Here is a 13851-nt window from a genome sequence, read left to right on the forward strand (position 1 = left end):
ATTCTTGTCCGTGTGACACAAATAAAAAAATTGAGAGGAAAAAGTAAATATTCCCAATCAAGTTTCCAAAGTTTTCAGTATGAAAAACGTATTTAAGACAAAAGAAGGACAATGTAAGTGCTAAAGTTCAATTTCATGGATGCTTCAAGTCTTTCAGTGAGACCTAAGGAAACATTAAAAGTGCATTTTCTTCTTACATAATATTTTAATTAGTACCTTCATTTACGGGGGGAGAACTCTGGAGTATATGACGCACGATTTGTGATAAATGCAACAACTTCCAAAACACTGAAAACACAAGATGAGTCCTTTTTTTTCTCCTTGAGTGCCAGCATGTTGGTACAACTATTCATTTACCACATTTCTGGAGTGAAGCTTAAAACAATGAAGTGAGGTGTTGCTGTCCAGTTGATCACAGGATGAACAGCTTCCGTATGAGTATGAAAATCTAGTTATCTTCATTGGCCCATTCAATTTTCAACTGTTCAGTCAATGTAGAGGCGATTTGATTAAGATGTTATTGTTTTTCTTTCTCACATCAATTGTCCTGATAGGAAAAATAACCTTTCCGGTTCACGACTTCTTCATTTCAGGTGATACAGGCAGGATTCAAAGTGGTCAGAGTCATTCGGATACTCGGGAAATGTATTGAACTCTCACTGTGGAGGGGGAACTGGAGCTGCAGGGTGGAGTGTTTCCCCAGAGAGAGGAGCAGTGGGCTCTGTGAGGAGTTGACAGAGGGACCAGGAGAAAAACGTAAAAAATATTAGGAGGATTTCAAAGATTATGTTGCACCTTTGATGTTTTTATAGTTTAAAAGACAAAAGAATCAAAGTAACTGTTAGGTGCTGCACACAGTTACAATTCAAGCCTCATTTTGCTCTTGGATTAGATCAATTTTTACAGTTCCTGTCACTATCTGGTCAGAAAAATGCCATGGAAACAGATTTGGTAAATTAAAAAATTGACATTTAGAAATCATGACAGAAACGTGTGTTCAGTTCATTATGGAATCTGGAGTATTAGGAGCAATGTGTGGACTGATGAAGAAATCACAAAATTCATTGAGTAGACCAATATTTGTAAAATAATAGATTGGAAGCAGCAACAAAACACTTTGACATGTTTTAATCGGGAATGATGTTTATTTACCAGTTGGCTATGTGGTTACCTGGACTTTTGCACCACCTACTGTTAATCTCAGTAAATTAACTCCTAATATTCAATTAACACCAGTGGATGGAAACACCTTTTCTTGCAGTATTTCCATAGAAACACATTAAGAACCATGTCATGAAAGTGATGCTGTACTCACCATGAAGTACGGGTGCAGGGGTGGAGCTGGAGTGGGAGGCTGGTACCTGGCTTGGGGGGCGGGGTGGCGAGGTGTGAGTAGCCTGAGGTGGTTGGGACTCAGGAGGCGGGGCCGAGGCTGCTGGTGGTGCGGGGCTGGCGGCTGGCTGTGGTGCTGGTGTGCTGGGAGCTTGCTGAGTGGCTGCCAAGCTCTGGGGTGGCACGCCTGAGGACGCCTGGTTGGAATGAGCGCCCCCTGCCTGGCTGTGCTGCTGGTTGTGAATTTGCTGGAAGTGCTGCTGGCGAGCTCTCATCTCAGCGTATTTCAACTGCTCCATGTGGAAAGACTGACGGTCGGCCAGCAGCTGCTGCCTCTGGTACTCCAACTACACACACAGAGAAATATGATGAGCAATTTTTTACTGTAAATATGCAGACTACTGTCTGCTGATGCTTTATATCCCTGCATCGCTCACTCACAGCCTCCCTCTCTCTGTCCATGATGGTTTCGAGTTCTTCAAAGTGCCGCAGTTTAATCTCCAGCTTCTTCATTTGTGTTTCCACAAGCAGAGCCACAAGAGATTTGATCTTCCTTTCTTCCACTGCAGCCAGGTGCTGTGAAAGGAAGTGCAGGTGAAACCAGTGTCGGGGGGGGGGGGGGGGAAAGCTGATGAAGGATACGGCCGTGTGGAGACCTGATAATGAACTTCACCTTGGCTTTGACAGCAGCAGCAGCGAGTGCAGATGCAGCAGCAGTGGCCAGGTTGCCCTCTCCAACATCACGCTCGACCTTGGCCTTCCTCTCTCCTTCACTATCTCCTTCTCTTTGTGCTTCCTCTGTTCCCTCTTTTCCCTCCTTCTCCTTCTCCCCATCTCCTGAAAAGAAAAAAAGAGTTTAAGTTTTTACCCTTTGACAAGAATAGAGTTGTTCCCATGTCTGTGTGAAAGACGTCCATTTTCATACCCATCTCTGACTCTGTTTTGTCTGCCTCCCTCTCTCCTTCAGGTTCTCTTCCTCTCTCTTCTTCCTTCTTTCCATTTTCTGGCTGCTTTTCCTCTTCTTCAGCAGCTCCTTCTTTGCTGTCCTGTGTGGAGAAGTAAACACAATACGACAAGCTTCATAGTACGGCATTAGCAAAAATTTGCAAATATAAATCCAAGCACTTTCAATGGTCACAAGAGTAAGTATTATAATGAACAGGCATCATACCTTGGCCTCTTTCTTCTCTTCACTCGATTGGTTGTCACTCTTGCTTTCATCAGTGCTTTCCTCTAATGCTGAGAGAGAAAACAATCAGAATCAGTTTTGCAGTAGTGTATCAATCATGTACGTGTGTGTATGTCCAACTTACCCAGTCTGTCTCCCTCCTCCAGGCCGGTGCCTGCGATGCCGCTGCCCTCCAGGCCGTACAGAGGATCCTGACGTCCGCTGGCTCTCGCTGCGTCCTCCACCCGTCGCACATGAGCTTCAACCAGAGCGGCAGGAACTTCCTCCTTCATACGAGAAAACTCCTCTAAGAGGCGGAGACAGAATGTGAAGTTTCGGTTTAAAGATGAAAATGATAGATTCATCAGAAATCAACTTTCTTTAAAAAAACAAACAAAAAAATGTGTATTGTATGTCAAAAATGTCTATTATGTTTCCCAGTTCACACAATATCCCAACTTTACAAGTGTAAGGATCCATAAATAATATTGTCGGACATTTTTCATTAATTAAAATAAACCACTTCTCACCCAGAGCTGATTTAGCTGCAGCTGAGGCCACGCGTGGATCAACCACAGAGGCGAGGAAGGCCACCGTGCTCATGACAGGGTTTCCTGCCTGGCTGAAGGGTATCGGCTGGAAGGCCAGTGGTCCCAGGGTTGAAGCGCTGTCCTCTATGTAGGGGTCTTCAATGGGCAGACGCAGGAAGTGCAGGATACACTCATCCTGCGTACGGCTGCCTACATGTTCCGACACTTTGTTCCAGTCGTCCTTATACATCTCCAGCCCCTGGGAAAGAAGAGTGATAGACTTAGGTGTGTGTCTTTTGTTATCATTATAATAACTAGTTTAATATGCATTATATTGTATCTGTTTTTACACCATTGTGTCAGTATCACCATTTTAATTTTAATGTTTGTACCTCTAGTAGTAGTAGTGTTTCTTGCTCTGTCCAATCCCTCATGGAGCTTGCTGCACTCTTGCTCTGTACATAGAAAAGGCACTGCTTTATTAAAACAAACGATGTAAAAAAAAAAACTACAAAAGCCTAAACCCATCCATCCTTATGGACTTGTACCTTTACAGAGCCAGTCTTCTTGTTGTACATGTCCGTGCGCAGCCCAAAGTTTTGCAGATCTGCAGGTTTATCCTTTACTTTTTCTGGGAAGGGCATCATCTGCTGGGTGGCAGGAGTCTGAAGGTAAAAAGTGACAGAGTGGAACATGTAAAATACATTTGAGTCTATCTGAATGCGTGTATTTGTGCATGTATGTGTGAGTGCTTATGGGACCTGGGATGTCTTTGGCTGCAGGGGCACCAGACTGGACGGAGTGTCTGCCAGGACATGGAAGTGAGAAGTGGGTGGAGGACCCATGGGTGTAGGCCGGCTCTCAGAGTCCACCTGGTAATTGATCAGACCCCACTGCTCTAAGAAGGCGTGGACCCTGCAGGACAGCACAGCAGCACAGCGGTCCTTACAGAAACAGTTCGACTAAGGTTTGTTCACACACGGTGTCTTAAAAATATATATATATATATATTTTTTTTAAATGCTTAGAAGTAGGTGTGTTAAACCAAGGCTCTTGTAGGGTTTACTTTCTGTCATACCTGTTGGTAAAACAGTGTATCTGCAGGTTTCAGCAAGTCACATTTAAGACTTTATAAGACTTTTTTAATGCCACATTGAATGAAATTTAAGACTGAAAACACTATAAATATAGTCATTAGTTAGATCCCACTGTATTACAAACCCAAGCATAGCACGTGTGTCATTCAAGGTTACTTTTTGTCTGTTTGAACATAAAGTGATACTCCAAATGCAGTTTAACTGCGTGTTTCCGCCCAAGTATACAATTACATCTCTTTCTCGGAGTCCCGCAAGAAAAAGAAAAAAAAATATACAACATTAAATAGTCCTTCCACTAAAAATGTCAGACCTTTGAGTAATGTATTTAAGACCAGCATAGAAAATGTTTAATGAATTTAAGACATTTTAAGGCCTTCATTTTAGATACATTAATTTAAGAATCTTAAAGGATGCGTGGACTAAAATGTGGGAGCTGCTGAGATGACCGTTGAGATGAAGTTGCTGGTTCTTCACTGAATTAATTGAAATGTTAATCTAAGGGGGGGGGGGATCTAAACAAAATCAATTGTCGTGCCTGGATAAATCCTCCACCTTCACTGATTCAGGGGAAGTGGGAGGTTCAGTGTTAATTTAAGACTCTTGTTCACTCGTTTGTCTGCGCATCTGCTGTGTTCCCGTTGAAAATAGTGTATTTGTGTGCATGTAAAAGTTACCTAAAACAGAAAACCGTGTATATTATGTTTGTCACATCCCGCCTCCACCCACCTCATGATCGCACACACATCTCCTGCCAAGTTCCTGCGGCAGGCAGTGGAGGTGAGGTACTCCTGAGGGTTCAGTCGGTAGGTGTCAATCATGAAGTTCCTGTATGCCAGGTAACTGCCAAAGGATCGAGGTAGACCAGCATTTTAGTTGAGAAAAACTGATCTACTCTTTTGTAAATGTGTATCAGACAAACAGACTTCATAAAAACCACAAAACACATACTTACATCTCAGGGGTTTTGGATTTATTCTTCCCATTGAAAAACTCTGGCAGGGCTCTGCGCTCAATGGCATGAACACTAGAGGGAACGCAACATCAGTATGAGGAATTTGAAAAGTCCATTTAATAAAAATAAAATCTTACCTGTTGTAGTCAAACCAGGCAGCGTAGCTCGGTATGATGATGTGGTGGGTTTGCTCAGTCACATTGTCCTCGTGAAGGTCTGAGCCTTTCACTGGTTCACCCTTCACACTCGGAGAACCTTCCTCCTCCTCCTGTTGAAACACACGCACTCAGAATGATATATGGATTTACTGTCTGCAGTAGTAATACCTTCTTTAACTTTAACAAACGACCTCACCTTGCCTGTTGTTTCCATAGATTCATCTTCTTGCTCGTCTGTTAAAATCACGAAAAAAAAGAATAAAACAGGTGAACAGGGGGAAAATATACAGAGCAGAAAATAACAGTATATACATAATCTACATTTCTGCTCACCCATATCTGTCCCTCCCTTGACCGGAGTTGAATCAGAGTCTTTCTTAGTGTTATCTGAAAAATTTAAGTTTAATGTCAGGCAATGATAGACAACCAAAATGGTCTTTAAATACTGGATTAGTATGTTTGTATTTGGCACATTAGTGGATTTGTGTACTTGTTTTAGCCGAGTTTCCCTCCTCAGATGCTGGAACAGGTGACGCTTCATCTAAGTCCTTACTAAGATCTTCCTGTTCCTCCTCCCTTTGGCCCCTTTTAGACTTAGTATACGGGGTTGTTGGTCTGTCGGCACACAAAGGACAATGATTTATTATGTTGATAAATATTACTGATAACAATTCATCCATAGTTTTTCTGTGAATTGAGACGTATAGCAACAAACCCCTTCTTGGTGTTTTTCTTCTTGCTCTCCTGAGGTGGAGGGGTGGGGGAGGGCGACGGCGAGCGCTTCCTCTTCTTGGCACTGCTGGGCTTCTTGTCCCGCCGCTCGTCAGGAGTAGTCACCTCATCTGTCAGGGTCTTGGCGGAGATCCTCTTCCTCTTAGGGCAGCCATCGCCCACTTCATAGTCCTCTTCATTCATCCACTCATTGTACTGGTCCAGGTCTAAAATCCACTTGGCGTGGACCTGTGAGTAAAGACCATATATTGTATGACCAACACTGAAAAAAAGTTTCACCTTTATTGCAAGTCTGGCAACTTGTTTAGTGTCAAAAAGACAAACATGTAATTGTGATTTGTTTGGAACAAGCCAACAATGGAGAATCAACAAAACAAAGACGATGTCAATTTGAAGTTGTGGCCTGAGGGAAAAACATGTCCATGGTGAGAATGTGCTTAACACTAAACTCACCCAGTGTGTTCACTGTGTAAATACAGCTCTAACAATTTGAATGTTTCACTGCTCTTTTTATGGTCATGATCTGTCCAGAGCTGATAATCTGAATACAAAGTAAGAGCTTCTGATGCTGCTTTGAATTTGTGGTCACCATGAGGCTTCAAGTGTGTTTGCATGAGACAGAAATGAGTGCAATGCACTACCAGCTTTAGCACAAGACATCTATTTTGAATTCAAACCAATGTAAAGGTGTCTTTCACCTTGCATGTAGAATTATGCAAAAAATAACAACTTAATGGTGCACCATGCATCCATTAGTGACAATAATCTTTTGTCTTTTAGTAAAGGGTTTTACTCATTTCAAGCATCATAAAGCCTCAAAGAGTCAGCGTTGTTAAAAAAGAATAAACAGAAACAATAACAACTAATAACATAGTACACAGAATATGTACCTTCCTGGGCTTTTCTGGGCTGGGAGGATCCTCTACAGCAGCCTCTATCTCACTGGCTGGAATCCAGGTGTCGTAACTATACAACCAGAGGGAGAAGGTGAAAAGTCGAGCCACTCAGTTTACATACAAATTGGAGCTTGTAAAAGCTGACTCAGGCAGAGCATTGCATATGTTAAGTTTCAGAGAAAGTGCATCAGATAGAAGCTACAAGAAAAGACAAGTAGCAGATACTGTGTGGAAACTGTATTTTACTTCCACAATGAGATCAGGCAACAGTTTTCTGTCGAGTGTGTGGTGCTGCTGTGTAACTGAGCATCAGGACAAACCTGTCAGGAAAATATCCCCAGTGGAGCAGCACTTGTTTATCTCTCTTCATCACAGGCCGCACCCACTCCTCTGGACCGACAAGAGACATTTAAAAAGTGAAACGTTGCAGCTGAATGAGCAGATTTCACAAAACAAATTGTGTTTAAAGAATAACGCTTGAAGGCTCACCTTCCTCCAGACTGGTAGGAATAGGCACAACAACATGGGAGCTGGAGGCCTTGTCCTCAGTCACTGAGCCCTGAAACAGATGTTCACACATCTGCATCTAATACAAGCTTTGACAGAGAAAAACATCTTTGCCTAAACCTAACATCTTTGCTTGGGCACATTACAAGGCAATGTGATTTACAGCTTACAACAAAAATACTGTTTGACTGAACAGACTCAAGCAGATGATGAAATGAAAACACTCACCTGATGTCTTTTGATGATGTCTTTTAGTTTCCCCAGCAGTTTTGGTTCTATGTCAGAGCTCAGGTAGATGACAGGTCTAGTCAGGCAGTTGTTCTGAAATGAAAAAATGCATGATTTGTGCAAATTTAACTAAAACAATCAGTAGATTTCAATCATAAATGCAAGAACATACTGGTATATTCTATTTCTTGTTTGTCTCCACTGATGATTGAGATCAGCAGACCAGGCGAGCTGGTGAATCTTGTGGTGTAACAGCAGGATTGATTAAGCAGGATTGATTAAGTAGGATTACTAGACAGGTCACATGACTGGCTGACCTTCATTTTTTGAAAATATAAATGGAGCAGAGTCTGAATATATGTGAATCTGTATAAACAAAACACAATATATAATCCCAATTATCACCCCTGATTATTCTACAAATTCAGACAACAACCTCTATCTCAGCATGATTTAATTGAACAATTTAAAAATATGCATTCATAAAAGCACTTGGGCAAAAATCACCTGCACTACCGACTTCTCAATGGTCATGAACATCTCCACATTTCGGTCCATTCTTGACGGATTCTGGAAGTCAAACCTGCGCCTACCAGGAAATTAGACTGGAGTTACACACGAAACGAGAACATAGCCAAAATACTGAGCACTGCACCTTTAACAGTGTGTTTTCAGTTGATCAGTTTTTTCAAACATCTATGTCAGCTGGAAAGACAGTCTTACCATCCTTGGTCACTCTTGAACTTGTAGGCAGCAGCCAGGATGTGGCAGAGGGCGCCACCTGACTTAAAGTCCAGGAAACACTTCATCTGGAGACACAAAACACAGCAGAGGCAAATTTTCTCACTGAAACAAAGTGATGTGATTGCAGCACTTGTGAGGCAGATACAGAGAGGGTAAAGGGACGTACAGGCAGTTTGGTGAGTGGAGGGTTGCTGACATGTCGACCAAACACCTCCTCCTGGAACTGGAGCAGCTGGACCACTAGGCTGGATAGAGACTTGTTGGTGGGAGGCTCGGCCTGGATGTACTGAGGGGACAGCAAAAACTTAGAGAAGCAGTCAGAGCTGATACCATGCACAGGACAACAGACTAGGCATTGTATGATTTAGTCATAATAAACTATAAAGTAATGGCGATTCACGATAATATTGCGATGCATGCAAAAATAGCATCTTAAACATAGACAGGTGGAGCCTTGTGTCAGTAATCTACCTTCCTTATGGATAAACATGGCTATAGAGGAAACATAAAAACGTATGTTGCCAAAAACCGTGACTCAATGTTGTAAATGTACGAAAACGTGTAACTATTGATACATATTAGAATCCAGAAAATGGATCATCATAAATGACTGGAAAGATGCTGGCGCCCTCTTGTGGCACTTAGATTACCAAAGAGTTACACAATGTTGGAATGTAACAAAAACATGTTACAAAATGTTTAATGGTAAAAAAAAAAAAAATCGATAAATCGGTGTCACATACATTTATTCTTTTTAATACAATTTGAAGACAGTTTCATAGAATAATAAGCATTGTCCTTTTTTCTCTCTTTTTTAAAAAAATATCGGTGTACGATAATATCGTCCCATGTCCGATCTCTATAGCAGACACAAAATAAAAATAGACTAGAGTTAGCTGCTGAGCTGTGTTACAGTATCCAGTGTCACCACAGAGAAAAAGTCAGTACCATTATGCGTGACATCTGTGGTGTGTTAGGATGAAATGGTGAATATCGCCCATTTTATCATCATAAATAATTATTGTTGTAGGCGACTTTTTGAATAAATACGGTGTTTCGTTACATAAACGTCCCTAAACACCGGCACACCGGCTCACTCTTCCTGCAGACCGTATGTGGTTTCAGAGAGCTCGGCGCGCCACACAGCCAACATCTGGATCTGAGCTGCATTACCGTTAGCCCGTCAGCTAACTAGCGCGCTAGCTGGCTACAGACAACCCCATTTAATAGTTTCTCTCCACAGACGCAGTCTGTGTGTCACTGTATTGTCTGGTATTGCTACAATATCACGCGGGGACACCGCCGTTTGAGGCTGCATCTGTTGCAACTGTTGGCTCAGCATCCTTTTGTATTCCCGGCTCCAGTGAATCAAACAGCTGGATGCTCAGCAGCGGCGGCAGCAGCGCCCTCCCTCCTCTCTTTGTCACTGCCTATACCCGGCGGGTTAGTGCCCACATTTCAGAGAGAAAAAATGTAAGCTTAGTGTTATGGTTATAAGACATGCGCTCGGTACCTTTTTATAATTCTTTCCCAGCCACACGCGGACATTATCAAACTGAGAGACGGTATCAGACGCTTCGAAATATTTTACATTCGGGCCGCCGTCTTTCTTCCGCACCGCCATCTTTGCTTGCAGACAACCAGTCGACGTCGTCTGCCACCCAACGGCCAGACTGTGGTACTACAACGGCTCGACAAGGTACTGCAACAACTCTTATTGGACAGCAGGGGACAGAGTGGTGTAGAGAGTGTTTTCAAACTGATTTTGGAGAAGAAAAGTGAAATACCTAAACAGTGAAAGCCAATGTAAGTATTACAATGATACTCAATTGCAACTAAAGGTAGTGCCAATAATTTAATTTAATACCACAATTACGACTGCTATTTCATTTAAATCAATCAATCAATCAGACTATATTAGGGCTAAAACTATTAATCGATTAATTATTAACTGATTATCTAATTAATTGTCAGTATCAGTATCAGTATCATCATTTTCAAGTTTTTTTCATGTTTTATGGCCCAAACGATTTGCAACACGTCTAACTTAAAGTGCTTCACAGCATAAAAACACAACGAGGATCAAGTCCCCATCACAACCACCACCAGCCCGCCCCTCACTTAATTAACCTTCCCAAAAACATCTAATAATATTTGTATAGTATTAATAATTATAATAATATATATATATATATATATAATATATTATTTATGCTGCTGCCCTCAACTCATCAGAGAGGCTGTTCCAAAGACGAGGCCTCACCATAAGTTTTTGTCCTGACAATTTTGATCAAAAAATTGCGACTTGATGACCCGAGGATTCTTGATGGTTCATATTTAAAAAGCAAATGTATTTATTTAATGATTGATTTGTTTAGGTGTAATGGCTGATCTTTATTTGTTTGGTAAGCCATGAGACATAGTCTACAGTCTACATACACTGCAACAACATTAAACTTATCACTCAGTCACTTATCTAAAAAAACGAAAACAAAAAAGCACTTACCTATTTCATTGTTGCGGTTGATGGTGTAATACAATATTAATCCCAGAAATTAAGAAAGTAGATAATTGTTCTCAGGTAAATTCTATTGTTGTGCCACTTGTGCCTTATTTGTCCGTCTTGATAATTAATGTAATATGTAAGCAGAACTTACCCATGACAAACAAAAACACACACACCCACTGCTGGACAATTGTGATCTTCTAAAAAATAATTAATTATTATTATTATTATTATTATTATTATTATTATTATTATTATTATCTATAATAATAATAACAATAACAATAATATTAATTAATTAATAATTATTATTAATATTATTATTATTATTATTTATAATAATAATAATAATAATAATAAAAACATATGAATTATCAGAAACCCAAAGATATTAATATACATTGATTTCTGACCAAAGAAATCCACAAATCTCAATCAATTATCAAAATAGCTGCTGATTAATTCTCTGAATTATCAATTCATTTATTCATTGAAATTAAAAATTGAACACTCAAAGCAGTGAATCAGTGCATCATTTAAGAGGGTCATGTTTAACAAGGATTTTAAGACTCCTAGTTCAATGATTTGTCCGCTGTTCTCAGGCTAAATCACTCACTTACAGCCTGGTTGTTCAATTCAGATTCAATACAGACATATCATATTTAATGGTCAACAATCAGAACTGTATGTTTCTTGCATCTTAATTCAATGTGAATGCAACTCTTTTCTGAGAAGGCACACACATGCACACTCGGCTCTCCATGTCCACACAGCCCTGGAAAATCACATCAAATATGAGTCACTTCACCCCGGTAATGTGAACACAATCCATTATGTTGTCATAAATACTACATATGGTCTTGCACACATGGTTTTATTTCTTCATGGAAAGTATTTGTTTTAATAAAAGTCCATCACCAAGTTTTATATCCATATGTAAAAAAGAATTCCCATAAATATGAAATCAAACATCATGTAGAAATAAACAACACCACCTCCACCAAGGCTGCTTAAATTCCCACAGTCAATATACTTAAAAATACACCAAAATCCAATAATTTTTTCCCTTTGGACCATAAACCTTTCCTTAAACTTAAAATCTTTCTTTAACTTTTTAAAGTTACGCTTCTAAAAAACAGTTCTTAGCATGACATGACATAAATTCAAATATCTGTTGCTGCAGTTTTTTTCCTGATCTACATTCAAAGTGTAATGTAAGTGTTTATGTAACCACTGACTTAAAAAGTGAAATCCGGTAGAAATTCAAGATCATTTCAGTGACCTTTTCACTGGTCCTCGTTTAATCTGAGCTTCAAATTAACCTTCATTAACAAAGAGTGTGTGTGTGTGTGTGTGTGTGTGTGTGTGTGTGTGTGTGTGTGTGTGTGTGTGTGTGTGTGTGTGTGTGTGTGTGTGTGTGTGTGTGTGTGTGTGTGTGTGTGTGTGTGTGTGTGTGTGTGTGTGAGAGAGAGAGAGAGAGCGAGAGACGCACAGAGAGAGACAGAGTTTGAATCTTATATGACCCAGGCTAATTTGTGGAAGTCCAGAGACAACACTGAAGAGAGTTCACTCCTCTCACTAGTATTCCTCGCACTGTGTTTGCTCAGGACCATGTGTGTGCATGTCAGAGTGTTTGTGTGCTGCATCCGTCTGTGCTGAAGGAGAGGAGCCTATTGATTATTTTAATCCTCCTATTTGTGAGTCTGTGATCCTCTCGGCTCAGCCTTCCACAGGGAGATTGCTAATGGGGCTGAACGCTTCCCTCTTCTGTCCTCTTCTCTCCCTGTCCAATTAACTTAATGCTGGAATCTGAGAGGACAGCGCATTGGGACTCGCGGGGAGAGTTGCAGTGGTGGTGACTGCTGAGCTACAACTCTGCTCTCTCTTCCCAGTCCAACATCTCCCAAACCGCTCTTTTCCACCACATACATTCCAGAATAGTATTACCTCTCACCTTTAATTAAAGATCCATCTCCATGTTTTTATGCTGGTGAGGTGAGAACTCCCTTCAGCCAGCATTTCATTTTCTCAGGGTGGCTTTGCTGAGAGTAGAAGCAGCATGAGCTGTAGAAACAAGTCTTATTATAGAAACATTATACTTGCTTGCTTCAGCTTTAAGTCTTCTTCATGTCAGAGAGTTTTCAATACGTATTTCAAACCACTTATTTGTATAGCCCAAATGCACAAACTGCAGTTTGTCTCAGTGGGATTTAAAGTCTAAAAAATGTGTTACTTTCGTCTGTAGACCCTCAATTTAGATTAGGAAGATCTCCGAAAAAAAGAAGAACAGGCTATAGCGGATTCATCTTCCATCAAACACACGTGCAAATGTCTGATGTGTGTACAGAGCAGATCGACAAGACTATCATGACAATCGTGATCATATATGATAATGCATTACAGTACACATACAGCAATTATACATGTGCAAGAATCATATGTATATGTGTATATTAATTAAGATTAAGATTCCCTTATTCGTCCCGCAATGGGGAAATTCCAATTACTGCAACCGTGAATTAGTGAACACACACACAGTGAGGTGAAGTACTAACTAACCTCAGGGGCACTTAAGCCGCGGAACAAATATCACAATAAAAATAACAGTGTTATATGCATTGATAATAATACTTTTCTTTGTCTCGTGAGGACAGTGGAAGGAGGAGACAAATGGACAAAAATATCTCCAATATATCAATGCAGCGCTTCAAGGAATAGATGCAGAATCATGAAATATTGCTATAGTTCATGTATCAATATTATCACCCCCTAAAAGCGCATTCTAATCACCAAAGCAGCTTGTTCTGTTTGCAGTCATCTTATTAGCAAATACTTAAAACCTGCAATAAAATTAAAAAAATATATATTAACAGCCTGCAGCTTAAAATTGATGCAGAAATAAAAAATCATAAGCACTTTCACTAGTTTTATGAAGTTGTTTCATTTATTTTTAGGGGTTTAACATGCTTACCTCATGGTTGGCTGCTGCAGTGCTCACTAT

The 13851-nt window shown here is 40.5% G+C and overlaps 1 protein-coding gene across 1 annotated transcript; it reads right to left on the reverse strand.

Moving 5' to 3' along the window:
- Positions 1 to 656: 656 nt before the first annotated feature.
- Positions 657 to 9968, reverse strand: smarcc2 (SWI/SNF related BAF chromatin remodeling complex subunit C2; the record flags this gene model as incomplete). The annotated part of the gene is made up of 26 exons (XM_083892865.1): positions 657 to 721; positions 1316 to 1679; positions 1774 to 1908; positions 2006 to 2169; positions 2258 to 2378; positions 2504 to 2565; positions 2646 to 2807; positions 3031 to 3289; positions 3423 to 3485; positions 3579 to 3695; positions 3792 to 3945; positions 4854 to 4967; positions 5080 to 5151; positions 5217 to 5347; positions 5434 to 5471; positions 5571 to 5624; positions 5728 to 5852; positions 5953 to 6197; positions 6860 to 6935; positions 7186 to 7255; positions 7355 to 7424; positions 7601 to 7693; positions 8108 to 8189; positions 8324 to 8409; positions 8511 to 8630; positions 9858 to 9968. The coding sequence occupies 26 exons, from the start codon at positions 9966 to 9968 to the stop codon at positions 657 to 659; spliced, it is 3153 nt and encodes a 1050-aa protein (XP_083748991.1).
- Between the last annotated feature and the right edge of the window lie 3883 nt (positions 9969 to 13851).

The sequence above is a fragment of the Microchirus variegatus genome (genome assembly GCF_963457635.1).
Source record: "Microchirus variegatus genome assembly, chromosome: 7".
NCBI classification, from domain to species: Eukaryota; Metazoa; Chordata; class Actinopteri; order Pleuronectiformes; family Soleidae; genus Microchirus; species Microchirus variegatus.